The sequence below is a fragment of the Peromyscus leucopus genome, chromosome 5, assembly GCF_004664715.2.
Source record: "Peromyscus leucopus breed LL Stock chromosome 5, UCI_PerLeu_2.1, whole genome shotgun sequence".
Classification (NCBI taxonomy): Eukaryota; Metazoa; Chordata; class Mammalia; order Rodentia; family Cricetidae; genus Peromyscus; species Peromyscus leucopus.
Genome location: NC_051067.1, coordinates 40,918,347 through 40,940,929, shown reverse-complemented (window position 1 = coordinate 40,940,929; position 22,583 = coordinate 40,918,347). Strand labels below are relative to the sequence as shown.

The 22,583-nt window shown below is 39.5% G+C and overlaps 2 protein-coding genes across 2 annotated transcripts; both read right to left on the bottom strand.

Annotated features, from left to right (window-relative positions):
- Positions 1 to 7,952: 7,952 nt before the first annotated feature.
- On the bottom strand, positions 7,953 to 9,038 carry LOC114701632 (putative olfactory receptor 2W6). The gene has a single exon (XM_028881761.2). The coding sequence runs from the start codon at positions 8,904 to 8,906 to the stop codon at positions 7,953 to 7,955; it is 954 nt and encodes a 317-aa protein (XP_028737594.1). The 5' UTR covers positions 8,907 to 9,038.
- A 12,238-nt stretch (positions 9,039 to 21,276) lies between these two features.
- On the bottom strand, positions 21,277 to 22,218 carry LOC114701643 (olfactory receptor 2B2-like). Its single transcript, XM_028881768.1, has one exon. It carries the CDS (start codon positions 22,216 to 22,218, stop codon positions 21,277 to 21,279), a length of 942 nt encoding a protein of 313 aa, XP_028737601.1.
- Positions 22,219 to 22,583: the final 365 nt, after the last annotated feature.

Here is a 22,583-nt window from a genome sequence, read left to right as displayed (position 1 = left end):
GTTTTAACTTACGTTTTCCTGAAACATAAAAATTCAAGAAGTCAATTCACACATATTAACTACTGTATATTTAGCATGTATTTATTTGTTTTCACAGTGCTTTATAACCATGTTTATTAACTGTTTCAGTTATGTATTTCTACTTACTAGAAGTTTGAAGACATTTACATAACTGATATTGCTTGTGCCACAGAAAAAGTACAGTTGAACCAGTTACCTAGGTGTTTCTGAAGTTTCTGTGTCCACACCCACATATCTAACCTGAATGCTAAAATTTAAAAAGCACATTCATGATTTAGACAAATTGTACGTTTGTTTGCTGATTCTTTGCCATTTGGTTAACTTTTGTTTTTGGAACTTCCTACATAGCTATTGGCAGGAAGATTTAGAGGTAATCCCCACCACATTCTTTACCGTCAATGTCAAAAACTGTTGGAGAACTCACGTTATATTAGAGAGCTTTATAGTAAAAACAGCATGGCACTGTCATAAAAGCAGATGTGTTGATCAATAGAGTAGAACTGAGGAGCAGCTACATGGAGAATGAAATTTGATCTCTCACCCTGCACAAAACTCAACTCTAGATGGGTCGGGACTTTAACATAAGACCTGATATCCGGAGAGAAGAGAAAGTAGAGAAAGACTTGAACTTGTTGGCATGGAACAGGGCTTTCTGAACAGATCCTTGATGGCATAGACATTAAAATGGTCGCACATATGTGCAACCTCATGAAACTAAAAATCTTCTGTACAGTAAAGGACACCATTGTTCCAACGACAGAGCAGTCTACAGAATGGAAAGTCGGATTTTTTCTTACAGGTATACATCTGACAGGGGGTTAATATCTATATAGAGAAAGAATTAAAAAAAACTGAACAGTAAGAAAATAAACAACTCAGTTTAAAAATGGACCATGGAACTAATCAGAAAATAGGAAAGCAAGGGACAGATGAGCGAAGAAGAGGAGAAGGGAGGAAAATATTGCCCCTGGTAGGAATTCTGAAGCAGAATACATGATGGGTAAGGAGAGATGTCACAACTTTGAGATTTCCCAAGTTTCTCCAGGGCTTTAAAATGCCATCAAGCTCATATAACTAAGGTGACGCTAACCCATAGTCCCTCCAAGGACTGCTGAGGTCATTCTGCTGTCCTGGTTTATCAGTAATAAAACTCATCTAGCCTTAGAAGGGATCTTGTTTAGGTGAAAAGCTGTAGGTTCTCCTTAACTATAATATGAAAGAGGGACATCTCCTCAAGTATTATTCAGAAGGTGTCTCATTATATTGATGCAAGTGCTGGGCCAGTGGCCTTTCCAGACCAGTTCTCAATAAGGCATTTATTTGCTGGAATTCAGTCACAACCAGACTCTGCAAGGAGCCCTGGTTGATAAGAAGACAATACCTTCTCACCCACACTAAGATCAGTAATTACAGAAGAATGGACATTCTCCTGTCATTGTGAAATCACTGTGTGGTGGCATTTAACAGCACAGGGAGTATCTCCCCATGATCCACAGCAGTTAGAGCAGGGACAGGTCATTGCCTGGAAAGACAGAGAGACAGAAAAATAATGTGCTGAAGACAATGCAGAAGGGAGATTGCAGTAACTCTCAGTGTTACATTGAACTTTTCTCTCTTCAGGGTCAAGTTTTCCTACTCTGCAAACACTCAGTGATCTCTACCAAATCCATTACAAAAAGGAGATTGTTTGGATAAAAACTGAAGTATCCTTTTGTACTGAGAAAGTTGAAGCGTCTTGAATTGTTAGGATCATCAGGGTGTGAAATGGAAGGACATGTTAACAACTGAAACAGACCCAGAACCCTGAGTCTCTGCACTTCTAGCCAAGAAGTCAGCTGATGCTGTCTACCTGATACCTCCTACAATGGAGCTCCCCATCTGAGCTGAGAGGTAAAAGTACACAAACCTCCTTCTCTGTTCTTGAGTGGAGTTCTGTTGGCAGCATCTGCAGGGACAGCCTTTCTCAACACTCAGAGCTGGAGGGCTTTTAAAACGCTGGGCTGAGCTTCCCTTTTGCAGCTGGAGTGTAAGGAGAAATGATAAGTGTAGCTTTCACCAATCATCGTAATTTAGCTTTAAGAAGTATCAAAGCTGGCTGCTTTTTCTTCATTTTCAAAGACCAGGTTGTGGGCAAATCTAAATTTAAAGGTTGAGAAATAGAAATTTAAATTTACCTTTAGTTTTAATTTAAAGGTAAATCTAGATTTACAGTTTTATAAGCTGTAGGTAACAAACTGGTTAGGACACAAGGCTGCTCTGCTCCTAAGGTTTTTTGTTTTTTTTTTCAGCAGAGAACAAACAAGTGTTCCCATATAGGCACTATAAGAAAAGTAAATGGAATGAAGAAACTAAGACTGAGTCAATGTTTTCTAAATGCCGTAATAGCAAGCAATCCATAAAATAAATGTTCAAACCCCCAAATTTCAGTTTGTCTTTTTCCAATATGCTTTATACAATGTTTCAAGGAAGTGTTCCACATACCCCCACGTGGAGCCTTAGGGATGCAATGGTTTGTGTCTGTGTGCTAGTTCAAGGAACTTTGAATTCCAAACGGACTCATTAGAAATATGCAGCTCCAATAATGTCTTCATAAGTTCTTCAGCATCAGCCTGATGGGATGAACTGTGCTCCACCCACCTCATTCCACTTGGTGACAAGTTATGAGATCTTCATTCAGGAGTAACTCAGAAAACAAGGGAATAAGAAAGTCTTGTGGGTAGCTGGAGAGTGTATTTTCTGGCATTGCATGGCACAGTGGGCACTCACGGCTCTTTTCAGAGTCTTCCCTATCAGGACTGCCAGGAGTGGCTAGAGGGAGATTCCTCAGTGCTGGTCTGTGCTCTGGCTTGCTCAAAAGGATAGCAACCCTTATTAGAACCAAGGATGATACCCAGTGGGGTTCTCTGTGAATCAGCTCTTCACCTTTCACCCAGGTTTTGTTCTATAGTGCTCTTCCCCTGGGGACCTTCTCCTCAACTGTGTCCAAGACAAAAGGGAATGTCAATAGGGACTAAAATACTTTATGCAGTAAAGATTCAAATTTGTGCTATCAATGTAATAATTTGTTTCCTTCTGTAAAGGCACCAAGAGAATTCTGTGAAGCCACAGAGAACTGTGGATTCGCTGTATAATTGCATCTGAGATCAATGTTTATTGAATGGACTTCTGTGAATTCTGGAACTATGGACATGTTTTTATTATCTCAGCTCATAGAAGGCTACTTTTGTTTCTTTTTTTTTTTTAATTTTTCGAGACAGGTTTCTCTGTGTAGCTTTGCGCCTTTCCTGGGACTCACTTGGTAGCCCAGGCTGGCCTCAAACTCACAGAGATCCACCTGCCTCTGCCTCCCGAGTGCTGGGATTAAAGGCATGTGCCACCACCGCCCGGCTACTTTTGTTTCTTACATAGCCAAATAATTCTTTTCTTTTTTAGGTTTTGCTTAATTAAGCCATCTCTGTGTTCAATGAAGTTTCTTACATTTTTTTTACAAACTTAATAATTTGATTTGCATTTTTCAATAATCTTCCCTAATCAAGATTTATTTTATATGTTCTAATGTATAGTCTCATATCAGTTTTTCAAATGAATAAGTACAAGAAAAATAAAGTGTGTCATATTACTCCAGAGACTGTAAATAATATAGTAGCAAAGGACTGAAAATATGAATATAGAAATCAGATAGCAAATCTATCTGAGTGGGTTTTAATTTTCTGAATATTCAAGGAAATATAGTTAAGTAATAAAGATAAGTCATCTACTACATAAGGAAAAGTAGTCAGCAGATCTCATATTGCTGGTGCTAATGAAGGAGAAAAGAGTCCTCACAAAATATTGTTTACTGGCCTTCCAGAAGTAAATAGAACCGCAGGGGGCCGTGGGAATGTACAGCAGTGACAAGTAGTGTTTAACAGGTCAACCCACCAGATGCATGATTCCCTGTTGGGGACCACCACTTGGCAAAGCCGTGGGGTTACTGACTGTGAATGACTGGTTGTTTTTTGTCCATAACTTCCTTGGATGCCACTGCTATGTCTCCCTAATAAGAACAGTTGTGAGGTTCTTTCTACAGTCCTTTGGTGGTATGTTTTATACTTTTGAGGCACACATTTAGCTGTGGATGGTCAGGAAGATGATTTCTGTTTAAGCTGATTATTCTGAACAGAGATAGTAGCAGAATATTCTTCGTCACCGGCACAGGAAAGTAACAGTATTCTCAATCTCAAAGACAGCTAATTTTAGGCTTCAGAACAAATTAAAAAACAGACTAAGTTTCCCCTGCAGAAAATACACAAAGACTAATTCTCAGGTGTTGTTTATTGCTAAATCAAGGCCCAACTGTTTACGTTGAGATATAGCTCCCTGTGGTAGTTCTCTTTCTGCATGTATCCTGACTGCTCAGGATTCCGGCAATTGTTTACTGTCTGGGATCCCTCACCAACTTAGAACTATGTGCATGGGTCAATGTGACATTACTAGCCCCAGAGAAACTAAGTGACTTGTCTTGTGTTATGATGAGAGGGTCAGGTCCTGAAACTGTAGCTTATAATTGTCCAGAGTTTGGCTGTGAGAGAACAGCTGTGGTGTGGAGAGAGAAGTCTGTGTTGAGCTATGTGAGAGCTGCTGCAGAATGTGAGTGAAGTGTGTGTGTGTGTGTGTGTGTGTGTGTGTGTGTGTGTGTGTGTGCTGAGTGAGAGATGAAGAAGCATGAGAGAAATGTGAGGAAGTGAGTGGGTGAAAGAGTGAGTGAGTAAAGAGTGAACAATGTAGAAGAAGTACGTGCGTGTGAGTGGGTGTGTGTGAGAGGGGGCTGTGTGAAAGAGCTGCTGCTGTGTATAGGGACTGTAAAGAGAGCTGTGTGAGAGTGAGAAGGAACTGTGTAAAGTGTTACACAGTGAGAAAGCTATGAGTTGTACGCCTATGGCTGTGTGGAGAACTGTGTGGAGGCAAGGAAGAATATATAGTTACAAGGAGTCAGAAGTACTCAAGTGTGATTTTGTTGAGTAAGAAAATAGTGATAGAAAAAAAATAACACATTAATTATGAAGTAGTGACCCAATTGATCTAAACATACTTTTTTTTTTTTTTTTTTTTTTTTACAGAATTTTCTGTTTTGTTCTGTCATCATTGAGAAGAATTCCTCCAGACACAAAGAGAACATCAACAAACAATGTTTGTTCAAGTAAAACTACACTTGAACGGACAGTGGAGGAACATACAAGGGAGAAGGTCAGCCCCAGGGCCTCAACAGATGTTTCATTGTTTTGTTTCTGTTTTTACCTTTTCTGTATCATCTACTCAAATAAGCCCCTCCTCTCCTTTTCAATTGGTGGCTTTAAAATATGCTGCTGTAAATATTTACTATATTTTATTTGTGTGTGTGTGTGTGTGTGTGTGTGTGTGTGTGTGTGTGTGTGTGTGTGTGTATGTATTGTCCTGCAGTCCTGCTGCATGTCTGTGGACGTCAGAGGACAACCCATGGGAACTAGTTCTCTCCTTCTTCCATGCAAAACCTGGGGAGTGAGGCGAGGTCATCAGGCCTGGTGGCAGGCTCCTCTGCCTGCTGAGCCATGTTGAAAGACTGAATTGGATACTTTAAAGTTTATGTCCTCCCATATATGTTCCCATCTATAGTAGGTTGAAAGAGAAGCTCTTTGCTTTCTTTTCATCATATTGGCAACAATCTGTGAATAATGTGCCATAACCTGGTCTCATGATACTTTTTTCTTCCCTTTCTATGTCATTATTTTGTGACTAGATCATTCCTCTCTTTCTATCTTATAAACATGCTATAATTTCGCTCATTTTAAATATTCTTTTTTATCTTAGAACCCGTTTCTACATTACCCCCTTCCTCTGCTCTTTGCAGTTTTCCTTCAACAGAAGATCCACCTTGGCTGCCTGGCTCTCAGCTGTCCCCCTCTGTCCCCCACATTCTCCACTCAGATTTCATGCAGTCACTCTGCTTGTGCTGGCTTGCTGGGCCTCGAGAGATTGATGATATCTAAGGATTGATTTTCAGGTCCTACCTCACCTGGCCAATGAGCCACATTTTACAGCATTGCTCCCATTTTCTTTCTGGAAACACCTTCCTTTCCAGGGTGGCCCCTGCTCCCGATCCCTCCTACTTCTCCATCCCTCTTTTTGTTCCTTGTCATCATCCTGATCTGAAGGTTGCACACGTTGCTACTTCTGCCAGGAACACTTTCCTCAGATGTCTGACCCATTGCCTCCTCATCTCCGTCATGCAGAAGTTTGCTGGAATGTACTTTCTGATGTCTTGCTCAACAGAATCCTAATGATCATCATAACCACATGCCCATCTATTGAAAATATCAATAGGTAAGGATGACTCATGATCTGTGAAAGGAAAAACTCAAAGAGCATAAGATAAAATGTTTCTTCTATAATTTATTTTGAGTGATATTGTACAATGCTCATAAGATGATAGGGTATTTTTTAATTTATCTTACTTTATGCTTAAGTAGTAGTATACTTTGTAAATTATTCAATAAACTGCTGGGCTGTGGAAATGTCAATAAGACATAGTGATGTTTTTACCCGGAGTTCTCACATTGTTAGTCTCTGTAACTTGTTATGGTGATATTAAATATTTTAGAGAAGAACGTGGTAAAGCAAAAATAGGTACCGTGGGAAATGAATTAATCTGGAGTTCCATTAAGAGGACTACAAAAATTAGTGTTTCAATAGAAGTATGTATTCTGTCTTTTAATTTCTTCCTTGCCACATAGTAAGACCTTGCTGTCAATTTTTTAAAAAAGCAACTTAAGAAGGGATTGATTGGCTTATAGTTTATTTTGTTTTATCCTCTAGCATGGAGGGGAAAGCATGGTAGCAATATCACAGTGCAGGAGAGTGTGGCTGGGGCTCCTCACCTCTTCATATGTCTGTAGAACAGGAAGCAGGAAGTGGACAAGGAAGTGGCGTAGGGATGCATAACCTCAAGCCCAGATTTCAGTGACCTACTTCTTGTAGTGAAGCTCTACTTCCCACAAGGCTCCACAACTTTGCAACACAGTGCCACCAGCTGGGGACCTGCTGTCCAAACACTGGAGCCTGCGGTGGGTATTTAAATAGGTACAGTGTGAACTGCTCAAAGTGATCACCACAGTATCAGGGGAGGCACTGCTGTCAGTAACAGAGACAGGAAGGGATCAATATTCAGAGACTAACCAATCACAAATATCACAACAATCCCCGCCATTCATCTCTTTTCTTTCTTCCTCCATTCAAAACATTTTCATAACATATGGGGAGAGTAGAGAAATAAAGTAAACATTTGAAGCAAGAAGACTCCTCTGCCTTTTCTTGGCATTGACGGGTACATTAAATATTAACGAGAACTTTCTCCTCTTCATCTTGCTTTACATGTTTTCTCCTTTAGTGTCTCTTGCTTGAAAGTCAAACATGAATCCTTAAGATCAATTATGTATATATGTGATTTAAAATGCACACACTCTGCAAGTTAATTATGGTATTGGAGATATTAAAGCCAGATGATTGAACTAATTGTTTTGGCTCTTGAGTAGGCATTTGGCACTAGAAAAGCACATTGGAAATTTCTAGAAAATATCAAGTGTTTCTTCTGTATTACTTCTAAGAACTTTCTTCTCATATTTGTTAAGGACATACTAGGCACAGTCATTGTAGTTTTTAAAAAGTGATGATGACATTCCCAGTTGGTATTTTGCAAAGACAGATAATTGTTTTATTCAAGTTAGAACCCCTTGGTGATAAACTTGAGGAACTTGAGAGGACACAATGGTTTTCAATATAGGAGTGGTATCTTATCCCCGGCAACCTATCTTTCTCATAAAATGTCCCTTCTGTCTGTAATCCTAGACCATTCCTAGGTCTAGTAGTGTATCAAGAATGTGGGTAAAAAGGCAAAACCTAAACGTGATCCTTTGTTGTTATACTTCTGTGCTCCCCTTCCCTAGCACTTTCTTTATGGCCTCTTTGACATCTTTGTTCCTCAGAGTATAGATCAGGGGGTTAACACTAGGTGTGACAATGGTGTAGAAAAGAGTGAGGAACTTGCCCTGGTCTTGGGAGTAAGTGTTGGCCGGCTGGAGGTACATGTATATGATGGTGCCATAGAAGAGGGAAACAACAATTAAGTGGGAGCTGCAGGTGTTGAAGGCTTTCCTTCGCCCAGCCGCTGACTTGATCCTCAGCACTGCTCTGCCAATGTAGCCATAGGAGATCAGGATGAGGATGAGTGGTGCCAGGATGATAAAAATCGCCAAGGCAAAAGCCAGTGCCTCCAGGGCCATAGTGTCCACACAGGCTATGCCGATCAGCGCTGGCATCTCACAGAGAAAGTGGTCCACCCGTCTGTGCCCACAGCGGGGCAACATCAACGTCTGGGGTGCCATTATGAGAGAATTGCCAAAGCCGCTCAACCATGCCACAGACGCCAGCTGCCCACAGAGGCGAGGGTGCATGATGACGGTGTAGTGCAGGGGCTTGCAGACAGCAGCATACCGGTCATATGCCATGACAGCCAGGAGGACACACTCCACCCCTCCCAAGGCTAAGACAAAATACAGCTGAATGGCGCAACCCACATAGCTGATGGTCTTGTCTGGACCCCAGAGGTTATAGAGCATCTGTGGGATGGAGCCCGTGGTGAAACACATGTCCAGAAAGGAGAGGTTGGCCAGAAAGAAATACATGGGTGTATGCAGCCGGGAATCCAGGGCTGAAAGCAAGATGATGGTCATGTTGCCAAGAAGAGTTAGCAGATAAAAGGAGAGAACTACCACGAAGAGGATCCGCTCTAGGCGAGGACGGTCCGAGAAGCCCACCAGGATGAAGCCTTCAAAAGAGCTCCTGTTGTCCTTTTCCATCATCTGCGGCCACATATTACCGAGGAGGAGAAAAACAGCGTCGGTGAAGATCGCAGACGTGCTGTCTCAAAAGAGAATGACTGTCAGGTGGTACAGCGGGAACCTCTCTAGAAATGCTTGACCTAACGTTTCCATAGGAACTGATCTAAATCATCATCTGCTCTGAAAAGTATCAAATTTGAGTTTTTAGAGCTCCTGCTTGTGATTATTTGTCAATATTTTCAATCACAATCTTTCATTAGCAGGCTGTAAAAGACTACCTTCAGAATGGTGATTGATGGCATACCTGTAACCTTGCCCCTCAGAGGCAGACAGGTGGCTCAGGAGTTCAAGGTCAGTGAGTTGGAGACTGTGTAAATACCTGTCTCTAAAAATTTGATTCATTCACAAATTAACACTGAATTTTCCCATCACTTTAAAAAATGGAGAAATACCTAATTGTCCTTGTAGCCTGTTTCCTGTGTGTAGGATAGGGGCTTGTTCCTAGATTGGGGACATGGACTCCCTGTTGGGTCAAATGTCATTCTGAAAACTTTCTCACCACTCCTAAGAAATCTAGAATCTCACCCACAACCATGAGGGCAGACCCAGCAAAATGTTTGAAAAAGCTTAACTTATCATTATTCACATCTGTATCTGCTGGTCCCATCCATCCTGCTGATTGAAAATGACCCTAATATCCTATGTCAGACAAGATAATAACAAATGACATACAACATTACTTTAGCATTCTCTGCCTGTCTTACCATACACCTCAAAGATAAAATTATGTTTTACATCACTAAGTTGTGTTTTATCCCTGGAATTGGGTGACTTTTCTCACGTTGGGAAAACCTTCTCACAAAGATCAAAAAAATCAGAGGCCATGCAGTGGAATGAACAGGGAGTATCCTCTTAGCTGTTTTTCTTCCACTTATTCTCTATTCTTACAGCGAACTCTGCTTCTAGGGAATCTCTCCTGATTGTGTTCTTTGTCTGTCCCAATTTCCTAGCACCAGAAGATATTGTGTCTCCCATAACGTTTTATGTTCTCAGGTTTTGGTAGATGTTTTATGTCTTAGGGCAAATGTTCCGTGTGATACAAATTAGCTTTTTTTTTTTTTTCATATTTTCCTAAGCAGTTGGTAAAAAGCCACAGGATAGTGACTTTTATTAGAAGCAAATATATCTCTTGGGTACACTAGAGCACAAAAATATTTTGTTCATTAAACATTAACACACACTGGAAATGAAATTATTATCAAAGTTATCCCAGTAGAGGCTACAATGAGTTTCTCCAGTTGTAATGGGTGGGTGTGATAATTTTGATAATCTTTAGGTAGGTTGGAGTGCTTTGATAGCTGGGAGCCAATGTTTATGATGAAGCCAGCAATGCTTTACTGCTTCCTCTTGTAAAACGGAAATTTAGGAAATTGCAAATAAACTGGAGGTGGGGGGATTCTACCTGATGAAGAGAAAAGTCTATCAAACTCTGAGATGTAGAGTGTTTATTACCTTTTCTATAGCTACAAGTGTGACCATAAGGGAATAGCAGTTAATTCTGAATGGTAGAATGCATGTATTTTTTTCTGTTAGTCTTCACAAATTCTCTTTACATTCTTAAACATCTTAAAATATAACAGAAAATAAATTATGAGTTATAGGTCATTTAAATAACAATAGGACTAATATTACTTAGCTGTTTTGAACTAGGTACTAATGTTAACTGTTGGATGTAGTCAAGCTCACTTCATTTTCTCAGTTTTCCCAGGAGATCAGTCATGTGATTATTCAAGAGTATTGATTAAACCACTGAGACCAAGAGAACAATCACATAACCAATCTTGACACCTGGCCAGTACATACTAGATCACCTGCCGTTTGATCCATAGTCATCCTGTCAGTAAGGACTCTAGCCAGAAGTTTGACAGCACAGCGATCATACTAAATATGCATACAGTAAAACTTGAATTGTAATGTTGAGACTTCATTTCATGTCTTGATTTATTACATCAAGTTTAATAAAGAGCCTTGTTTATAGATTCAGCAAGGCAAGTAGCTGTCTTGGCAAGGAAGCTGCAAAAAAAAATCATAGTTTTGTTCAGGAAATGAGAAACATAATTAAGTTTGTCTGTTGTGTTAACACTGAGTGCTCTGCACCCAGCACTCTGCAGAATAAGCCCAACAAAGCCTTGGGAGGGAGTGACTGTGACTGACAGTGACTTTTTTCCATGGCTACTCTTCTTAGAATTTCCCTGTGACATTCATGCATGTACGTGAGTGTTTATTGATTGTAAAGCAGAACATGAACCCTGGTTCTCTCCTTGTCCTTTCTTCTTAAATCAACCAGGGATCATTCAAACATGATTATAGTCACCAATGTTCCATTCTCATTCATTGACTCAGTCACTTCTGTTCTTTACCCAGCCTTCCCTTGGGGAGGATTGCTTCCTACATTTCAGACGTTAAACAGAAAATGGCTACATCTTTTATTGGTCTAAAATGTTATTTTAAAAATGTGTGTGTGTATCCTTACTCAAATCTAAACTAATGACTTCTAAACAGGAACATAGCCATTCCTTCACAAGAGACACTATGTTAACTATCTAATAATGCTTTAGTAATGCAATTTGTCATTTTTGGAATTTAAATGTTTTTCCATCATTTTGAAAAACATTACAAACATTTATCTGGTTTGTGATTTCTGGATCCCTGACCAGATAATTTAAACTTCACATATTCTTTTAAAAAGTCAAATAATGCTCTCATATCAGCTGCTATCTAATTGCTTTGCCAGGTTTGCATGGAGTTTACTACTTAGTTCAGAGGCGTGAACTAAGAAATCCCAGAGTTAAGAATGACACAGGTGTTTCAGAGTGAGCCTGCTGCTCATTCTGTGCATGCAGTGGTCACAAAGCCATAAGACCCAATAAGGACATACTACATTCTTTTTACAGATTATCCATGTTGAAGGGCAAAGTCATAACATCACTCATTCTTCCTTACTGAGAGTTCTCACAGGATACACGATTATAGTCAGTATCTTTATCCCTAGGATTTTACAATTCAATAGGTTCCAATGTTTTCTTAATTTCTTTTGGGGAGAAGAACTCCACTAAAGCACTCACAAATCTTTCTCCAGTCTCTACACAGAATAAATTATATTTAACCACAATTTTTAATATACGATAAAGCCTCTGGAAATAAGCATATCAAATTTAGACTGATATGACCACAGCCTGAGGTTCTCAAACATCAGATCTTTGGTACTTTACAGGCCTAGGTCACAGAATCAATAACTTACCAAAGTTAACAGCACCTTCAGAAATGCCATGTCCACAGCTCCTTCTCTTTCCTGGGACTTCACTTGGAAGTCAAATGGAGTTACCAGAGCATGGACAAAGAGAGGAGAAACACGACATTAGGAAGTCTATGAGAAAGGAGCTAAATCAGGGGACAATAGGACATAGTCTAATGGAACCAGCCTGGATGAAGAATGTTGGTGGGCACACCAGATTCACACCACCCATGCTGTAACATGAAGCCCATCTACAGCCTCCCAATCCCATGTAAGGAGCCAGAGAAAGCGCAGCCTGAGAGGACTTGGATGGTCACCAGAATAGGTGGTGGGTGGTGCATAAGGATCTAAGCACACACATCTAACAAGCAAGAACATCTTATGGGTGTCTGAGTGGATGCAGGGTTGGTTACTTCCTGCCTCACTCTATGGGGGACTCCTAACATTCCCACCCAAATTCCCTTAGCTAATTATTGCTAACAAGAATTGGGAGAGTGTATGGTCTCATAGGAAATACTGCTATTTCCAACATACACTCTCACCCCCTCTCTGAAAGTTGTGTGTGTGTGTGTGTGTGTGTGTGTGTGTGTGTGTGTGTGTGTGTGAGAGAGAGAGAGAGAGAGAGAGAGAGAGAGAGAGAGAGAGAGAGAGAGAGAGAGAGAGAGAGAGAAGAGAGAACCAGGTCTTCCTAGTGGAGTCTATTTTGATTAAAGCTGAGAGCACTGATAATGAGCATTCGGCACAGGAAGTGATCACCCCATATTTGGTCCAGAATGGAACCTCGAGTCAAGGAAAAGAAGCACAGGGCTACACGCTTGTGTCATTTTCCTCTTGTGACAATAGCCTATACTATTTATTCAGTTGTGCAACTAGAGAAGCACTGTTTTTAATTTCCTTTACCAATTTAGTTAGTTAATTTTCTATGCAGTTTTAAGATCCACAGCAGCAACTTTAGAGGAATATTTTCTATTTAAAACAGGTCTATCCAAAGGAGGATTGTTTAAAAAGAGAAAAAGATTCCATTTGACATTTAAAATTAACACAAAAACATGTTAGAATAATTTCACTTCTGTATTTGTAATTTGACATAAAATGGTTATGACCTGACTGATAACTTCAATTCAGAAAATGAATTAACCCATTTAGGCTAAAAAGCAATACAAAGCTGTGTCAGCTCCCTTTACTGTATGTTAAGGTCACAGGGAAACAATGTAGGAACAAATGTGAATTGCAAGCACGTATTCTATCCTTAGCTGTCAGTGACTGATAGGGGAGATAAATTTCACATATTTTTCCGAAGTCAGAAATTTTAGTTGATACACAAGAGATATCATGTGTAAGTGTGCATTGTACATTTAAGATATATTTAAATTGTAAGGATCATTACTAGTAACCTACTGACTTTACTGACCATTTTTGGGTACTTTTGTCAAGTCGAAATAGAACACATGTGATAATTATCATGCTAAATATTTTATCTTAAATATAAACATTATTAAAGTAGTGTAGTTTAACTTTAGCACTAATTATACTGATGAGGATGGAATATTTTGACTAGACACAATGAACTGCCGTTTCTATTTAGAGGCAGTGGGTAGTGTTTTGTTGTCAGCCAGAATGGAATACAAAGGTGAGCAGTAAAGTCCTTCATGGGATTCTGCTTCTCAACTCAATTCTTGGCACATGTGAGTTATTTCACACTTCGATTCGGCTATTGGCGTGCGCTATCATCTTACTTTAGCATTTTCTTATGGAAACTAGGAAGAAAAACCTAGAGAATTTGATGCTCTCAAGAATTTCTTGAGATAATTAGTCCCTCTGAGAAATAAGAAAAAATGTGTTCCATAGGGGCAGAAACAATGGCAGGAGAAAAATGGTTAGCCAGGAAAAAAATTCAAAGCCCTCTTTGTTTTTATTTTTATTTTTCATTTCACCTCTGTTTTATTCACACTTAGCCTATCATAACCCACAACTCATTTAAAACACATTCAAGTTTATAACTGATGGGAATATTATAGTGTGAAAACTTGGTGTGGAATAAAGCAATACGGCCCAAACATTACATGTTAACATGTTAATACAATACAGTGTGACATCACAGAACATGTCAAAGGAAGGAGGAGAGTCTACGTTAGTGTGTTCTCTCCAAAGTGCATCTACATCCAAACACACTCTGCTGTGTTGTGACTTAGTCCGTCACCACAGTAGCACTGGGGAACAGAAGACTTTACTAATGCAACTTTAATTATGTGTAATCAGAAAAGTTGATGTCAAGGATCCATTAGCTCTTTGAATTTTATTTCTTCAATCTGCTTTTGATGATTTTTGCCTCACTGGGATTTGTCCAGCCACCAAGTTTTAAAACAGCACAGATCCCGTGTGTTTTTCCCTAGTTCATACCCCTAAGCCAATAGCTCCACTGTGGTGTCTGCCTTTCAGAGCTGATTCTTTCAACTTCGCGGTTACACATGCTTCTTCGCTTAAAAAATAATTTTATTATTTAACTTTTTGAGAGAAGGTGACCTTGAACTCATCTATCTTCCTGCTTCTGTGTCCTGAGGAATGGGATAATAGGCACGCATATTACAAGTGGCTTCATTTGTTAATTTTAGTGTCTCACCGCTTCTAACTATCCTTCACTTTGCTACAAAAGGAAATTTTCTAAAAACTTAAGTATTGTTAGCCCACATATAAAGTCCTGACATGGAAGTCCTTGGCCTAGAAAAAATGCATATATTCTTAAATACTTATTTTTAGTCAGAGAAAATTTACATTTCCTGCTTTACTTAAGAACTTAAGAAATGTGTGTGTGTGTGTGTGTGTGTGTGTGTGTGTGTGTGTGTGTGTGTGTGCTCATATGTGTGAGTGTGGGCATGCATGTGGGATTAGAGGACTATCTTGGGTAGTCTAGCTTTCCTCCTTGTTGCAGATCAGTATTCCCCGAGATCTGACCCACAGGCTTCCAGAGATTTCCCTTCCATCTTGCATAAGAACACTGGGATTACAGATGCATGCTACTGCATCTGGATTTTACATGGGTATCAGAACACCGGGACCCAAACACACTACATGGGTATCAGAACACTGGGACACACACACTACTGCATCTGGTTTTACAGGAGACCAGGGTCCAAACTCAGGAGCTCATGCTTGTGTGAAAAGCCCTTTGTGCACTGGGTCATCTCTCACTCTGATGGCTAACAATTTTCTCTTTACTTCATGCATCTGAATCCTTGGTACCCAAGGACAAAGCTCAGAGGTGGCTCCGTGCACCTGTAACCCATGTTGGAGGGGATGAGGCAGGGACAAGAGAATCCCCAAGGTTTGCTAGCTGGCCTGTCTACCAAGACAACTCCATCAAGAAACCTTGCCTCAAGAAAACAAGGTGGAGCAGCAACAGAGAAAGAAACTTTTAAAAAAATTATTTATTACATATACAGTGTTCTGTCTGCATGTATGCCAGAAGAGGGCACCAGATCTCATTACAGATGGTTGTGAGCCACCATGTGGTTACTAGGAATTGAACTCAGGACCTCTGGAATAGCAGCCAGTGCTCTTAACCTCTGAGCCATCTGTCCAGCCCCAGAGAAAGAAACTTAATGTCAAATTCTCCACATGCAAATGAACATATGGCCACTCACACGCATACCCACAAAGTACATTTGCACATACCCTGATTAAAAAGTTACAATTATCATCAACAAGGAAATGTGAGGTCAACCATAATTTCTTACATATATATATTTGTTGATGTAAAATATATGCACAGCTATTTTTTTAAAGGTAGTGATTTTATTTTTCTTTATAGCCAAATAGTATTCCATGGTGTATATGTACGATATTTTCATTATCCACTCATCAGCTGAAGATAATTCAGTTGTTTCCATTTCTAAGTTTCTATGTATAGAGCAGCAATGAACATGGCTGAGCAAGTATCTGTGGTATATAATGTTGATTCTTTTGGGAAAATGCCAAGGAGCGGTAGAGCTGTGTCATATGGAAAATTTATTAATATTTTTAGCTTTTTGGGAATTCTCTGTACTGATTTCCATGTGTCTGCACTGTTTGCTGTCCCACCACCAATGAATGAGGGCTCCCTTTCCCATATCCTCACCAGCATTTATTGTCAGTTGTTTTCTTGATCTTATCCATTCAGACTAGAGTAAGGTGGCATCACAAAAGGGTGCTGATTTGCATTTTTCTAATTGCTAAGGGTGCTGAACATTTTTATGCTATTTTAGCCATTTTATGTCCTCTTTTAAGAATTTTCTGTTAAGATTTAAAGTTCATGTTTTGAGTGAGTTATTTTATTTTTTTTGACTATATTTTGCGTTCTCTATATATTCTGGATATTCATTTTCTGTCAGTAGTACAACTGGCAAAGATTTTTCTCCCACTCTGTGGGCTTATTGTTCACTCAGTTGATTATTTCCTTGGCTATGCAGAAGACTTTTCGCCTCATGAGGACCCACTTGTCAATTGTTGGCCTTCATTTCTAGGCTAATTCTGAAAGTCCCTTTCTACACTGATATCTTGGAGAGTACTGCCTATGTTTTCCTCTAACATTTCAGTATTTTAGGTTTCACAGCAAGGTCTTTCCATTTTCTAGTGACTTCCTCAATATCTTTCTTCAGAGATTTGAAGTTTTCCTTGTGGGGTCTTTTACTCAATTGATTAGGTTACTTCCAGATGGAACTAGAAAATATTATATTGAATGAGGTGGTCCAGACCCAGAAAGACAAGCACATGTTCTCTGTCATCTGTGGTTCCCAGATGGGAGAGATGTGAGTAGATAGTCTTGAGTAACTGCAGAAACCACGGAAGTAAAAAGGTACCACAGTGGAGGGGGAACAGGAGGCAGGTAGGAGAATGAATTCTAGAGAGTGGAAGAGCAGGGGCCAAGTGATACGAAGGGGAAATGGGAAACCCAGGGTCTGGGGATTTTACTGTGGGAAGTCATTACAGAAGGAGAGGGAGGGAAGAGGGGAAATAATACTAAGAATGTTGGGAAAAGCCATAAAATCTTATCTTTATTTACCTAAAATTGCATATAACACATAGGATTGTATGTGTATACAAATACATACGTAGATTAAATGAAGTTATACCACTAGGGCTGACAATGCTCACTCTAAGAGCTAAAGCTAACAAAATATTCAGTACATGCGTGATAACCCCTTTAAGTTGTTGATTAAGGGAATCAAGAAGTCCAATACAGAACACTCCTTAGATTGAAGGCAAGTCCCTATTGTTGAAGATACCGTGCATTTCAGACACAGAATTCAGAGGATCTGAACTGGATCTGAACTGGAAGCCTCCTCGCTGAGGACTAGCTTTCTCAGTAATGTGAGCTTTCCAAGGGGGAAAGGCAACCAATAGTCCCCACCCAGCTGTGAGGTTTATAAACCATAATGATTAATAGCGTGGCAAGATCTCACTAAAGATGTGATAGTGGCACTTATATCTTGGTGGTAACCAACATCTCTCTAATTGGACTTAATTCTTGCTCAACAGGATGGAAATCATGCCTGGTACTGCAAACCTAGCCAATGACCCATGGGCAGGAGGTCATGGATCTTAAAAGACAATCTACTACTGTCACTTTACCAACCCGTCGTAATTCCTAACAACATTCTACATGCTTATCCTTATAGCCAGATACATTTAACTCTTACCCATCATCAAAAGCTTCTCTTTGTAGCAGACAGAAACCATTACAGAAAATCACAACTGTTCAAAATGGAGAGAACAGCTGGTCCTGGAGTACACAGCCTAATGGGTATATCTACAATACAACTCCTGGGTTTAAGGCTCAGGAACATTGATGAAGAGGGGGTGGAAAGACTGTAAGGCAGACTGCCAGGATATTTGATGTGAGACTGTGACTCCTAGAAATGACAGGGCTGCCTCACCTACAATAGCCCAACAATATGTCTGCCTGAACATGACCTGAACAAGAACAATACCAATAGAAATACTGAAGTGGAAGGGGGGGGGGAATCTCAGGGGCCCTCCCTCTAAACAAACAACTACAATGAGGAATTTGTCAATGAGGAATGCTGAAGGGGGAGAATTAGTTTTCCCCAAAGGTCAGCTCCCTAATTGGTTATCCAATATCAAGTAAGTAGTCAGTCAAATCTCTATATATCTCAATTAAAGAAAAATGGGCCATGAGTTTAAGAGAGGATGGGGACATGGGAAGAGTTGGAAGGAGAGAAAAGAAGGTGAGAGAAGATGTAAATATATTTTAGTTTTTAAAAAGAAATAAAACCTTTAAAGCATAGGTTGTGAATTTAGAACTACTATAACATCATTGAGCATTTCCAAATATGTAAAATGAATAGAACAAATTTGAAAAATATTAAAAATGGATAATAGAGCTAAACAGATATTTCTCAAAAGAAGACATAAAAACAATCAATAGATTTCACTAAATGTTATTGATCATCAGGGAAATGCAAATCAAAGCCACAGTGAGCAAAGACCGGGTGTTATCCAAAAAGATAAGACCGGTGAGGGTGTAGGAAGAAAACAGCTGTCACAGAACAAAGTTTAAGTAAGCAAGATACTATGGCAGACAGTGTGAAGGTCCACAAAGAATGAAAAATGGAGCTAACATATGACCCAGACGTTTCACTACTGGATATTCAACAGGGAGAATAGCCATTTGTACCCCCTTGCCCACTACTTACAATACAAGAGAAATGGCCATCAAGTTATGACTGTTAAAGAAAATGCAGCATAATGTATTTCAGTATACACAGTGGAGTGTTACTCGGATATGAAAGGAATGAAAGCCTTCTTGCAACAGTTAGAACTGAAGATCATTATGCTGAGTGAAATGACCCAAACACCTGAAGACAGGCAATGCATCAACTCATATGTTGGAGACAAAACACTGGCCTTAGACTTTGTTGACTCCCCAAGGGAGGTCTTACCCACTCTGGGGGTGAGGCAGGGGGAGGGGACAGTAGGAAAGGAGGGAGGGGAACCAGGATTGGTAGGTAAAATGAAGAAAAAATAATTTTTATATAAAAAAGAGCCCACTGGCTTTGAGAAATAAAGAGTAGAACATTGGTTACCAAACTTGTAGTGATCAATGGAGGCTGAACTACAGTTAGATAAGAGTAAGATATTTTGGTGTGCTGTTGCAGAGTAGGGTGATAGAAGACAATGATTTCATATGTATATTTCAAGAAGCTAGAAGAAAGGATCTTAAATGTTTCCATAACACACATTTTGGAGATGTTCAATCTGATTTATGCATCACTCAGTATCTATATGTGTTGAAACATCACATATAACCACATTAATACAAAATCGCATGCTTTTGTATATTGACTAAAATAGGTTTACTTTATAAAGTATATTTCTTCTGGATGGTGTAGAGTGGGTCAAGAGCTTATATGTCATAAGTGGCTATGACAATCTGGATCTTTTCAATGGACTTTAATAACATAAGGTAATTTTTTTCTTTTTACAAAAATAGAGTAAAAGTATTGCACATTTGCATGATATGATTGTTACTTGTAATATATATTGTGCAGATAAGAGAAAGTGTAAATGAGAGAGTGTACTGAATGTGTTTGTTGAAATTAAATACAAACAGACAAGTTCTACTGCTTCTAATAATCCTATCACCCATGCATGAAGTTGACAAAATCAACCAGCACAGTGTTATTATCAGTGTGCTGTCTCAGGTGAGGTTCTTTTGGAATTTTTTGTCAAACATATTTCAGTATCTTGTAGTGTATGAAATAAAGTAGATGTATGTATATTGATTTTTGTTAAATTTTACTGGCTTATTTCTTGCTTTTATTCTTATTTCATACATTTTTAGAATAATTTTCTCTAATTTCATTGTCCTTTTGAATCATTTATTCTTATGTGTATTGGTGTTTGGCCTGCTTGTTTATCTGTGCACTTCCTCTGTGCCCATTACCCAGAGAGGCCAGAAGTTCAGAAGAGGGCATCAGATCTCCTGGGACCATAGTTATAGATGGTTGTGTGCAGCCATGTAGACACTGGGAACCAAAGAACACTAGTTGCTTTTCCAGAGGACTGGGGTTCGATTCCTACCATCTACATGATGTCTAATAATTGTGACTTTAGTTCCAGAGGATCAAATGCCGCCTTCTACCCTCCATGAACACTGCATGCACATGCTGCATAGACATATAGGTGGACAAAACACCAGTACACATAAAAAAGAATTCTTCAGCACTTTGCTGGGTTCTGAAAGCCATATGGAAGATGTATGGATCATGATATGTTCTACCTCAAGGGAACTAATAACAATTCAATAAGCATTCCTTTTGCATATGAAAAGTGAATTAAATAAGTGGTGGAAATCATTGTATGATGAGCTTTTGTGAATCATTTAAACTGCATGCAGTGCCTTAATAGTTAAAGGAGAGAAATGTAAGGAAAAAAGAAATTGTTCAAAATGACAAAAATAAGTTTGACTCAGAGTGTAAAATCCAGCTTTATTTATTTATTTATTCATTTATTTATTTTTGGTACATGAGATTCTGTAAGACATTAAGAGAAGTAGAAAGTATAAAAATAAGAAGAATTGAAGATTTGATTAGAACTGCCGAAAATTTTCATTGTATTTTTTAGTATAGTATTTCTTAAAGAGTGTGAAATTTCACTCTAGGTCGCCTAAGTGTGTACTTCTGATTAGGGAGCAGAAGCCATAGATAGATTTAACAGAATTTTACTAGATCATTACATGTCAGAAAAGAATAGTAGAGTTCTGATCTTTGCATGTGGATGAGATATTCATGTTATTAAAATGTATTATTGGGGAAAAGATCAACAAACATGTATTTCAGACCCTGAGATGTTTAAGAAACCTCACCAAGAAAAAAAATGCAGTAAAACCTGAAAGTGTGAAGCTTATAAGGTTAGCAGTTTTGGAAGATCATAAAAGGTCACTCTCACAGCTTATGAAATGAATATATCTAGGCAGCAGAACACGAATATGGGTTTCTGGCTTCAAGATTTTATTTTCACAGGATCATCATAATAGTGCCATAAGAAAAAAAATAGTATGATTCATCAATCTGTAAGAGCTTATATTAATTGGGCTATCATTGGTATTCCTTATTTTGTGACCAAGAAGACCCTTGTTATCAACCTCTTAAATGCTCCCTTTACCTCTTTGTTCCTAAGGGTGTAGATGAGAGGGTTCAGCATGGGTGTGATGATCCCATAAAAGAGGGACACCATTTTCCCCCGGTCCTTGGAGGCAGGGGATGGAGGCTGCAGATACATGTAGATGGCAGTACCATAAAAGAGTACCACCACAATTAGGTGGGAGCCACATGTCCCAAATGCCTTTCGCCGACCTTCAGCTGACCTTATTCTCAACACTGCTTTGACAATAAAAGTATATGAGATAAGGATGAGAGTCACAGGTATTAAAAGGAAGACAACACTTATAAAAAATTGTTCAGCCTCAATTGCTGTTGTATCTACACAGGACAATTTGAGCAGGGCAGGGATCTCACAAAGGAAATGATCCACTTTCTTGTGTCCACACCGTGGCATCCTTAAGGTCCACGTAGACTGCAATACTGAGTTGCTGAAGCCACTGATCCAACATGCAGCTGCCAACTGGAGGCAGCGCTTGTGGTGCATGATGACTGAGTAATGGAGAGGACGACATATGGCTACAAACCTGTCAAAGGACATGACACCCAGGAGAAAACATTCAGTGCAACCCAAGGCCAGGAAAATGAAAAGCTGGGCCACGCAGCCACCATAGCTGATGACCTTCCGGGTGCTGCATATGTTGATGAGCATCTGTGGGACTGTGCTTGTGGTGTAGCACAGGTCCAGCAGGGACAGGTTAGTGAGGAAAAAGTACATGGGGGTGTGGAGCTTGGCATCCAGGCGGGACACGAGAATGATCATCATATTCCCAAAGATGGTCAGGATATAGGACACTAGAAACACCACAAAGAGTGGCAGCTCCAGCCATGGCCGATCTGAAAACCCCAAGAGAATGAATTCCTCTGAGATGCTCTCATTCGCCAGACTCATGTTAAATGGTACAGCCTCTGGGTCCCTGGAACACAAAGGGTTAGTAAGCTGGTGGACATGATTATTGGCCTCATCAATTAGTTATGAACTGACTATGCCAGAGTATTTCATGCATTTATAAGCTGACCCTGTTATGTTTGAAAAATATACTGACAAAGGGTTAAGTATCTGTCAAACCTTTCATAGGTGTTTATGGATTCCTATGCAACAGTTTTTAGTAAATGATTTCAAGTTACAGCACTGTATGAGTTTCTACAGCCACAGAGCTTCTCCTTTGGGGTTTACTCTTCCATAGATGGGTCTTCTGAGGACTTTCTACCCAGATACCTGCTGTTGGGGCATATAGATATTGTTCCTATTATTTG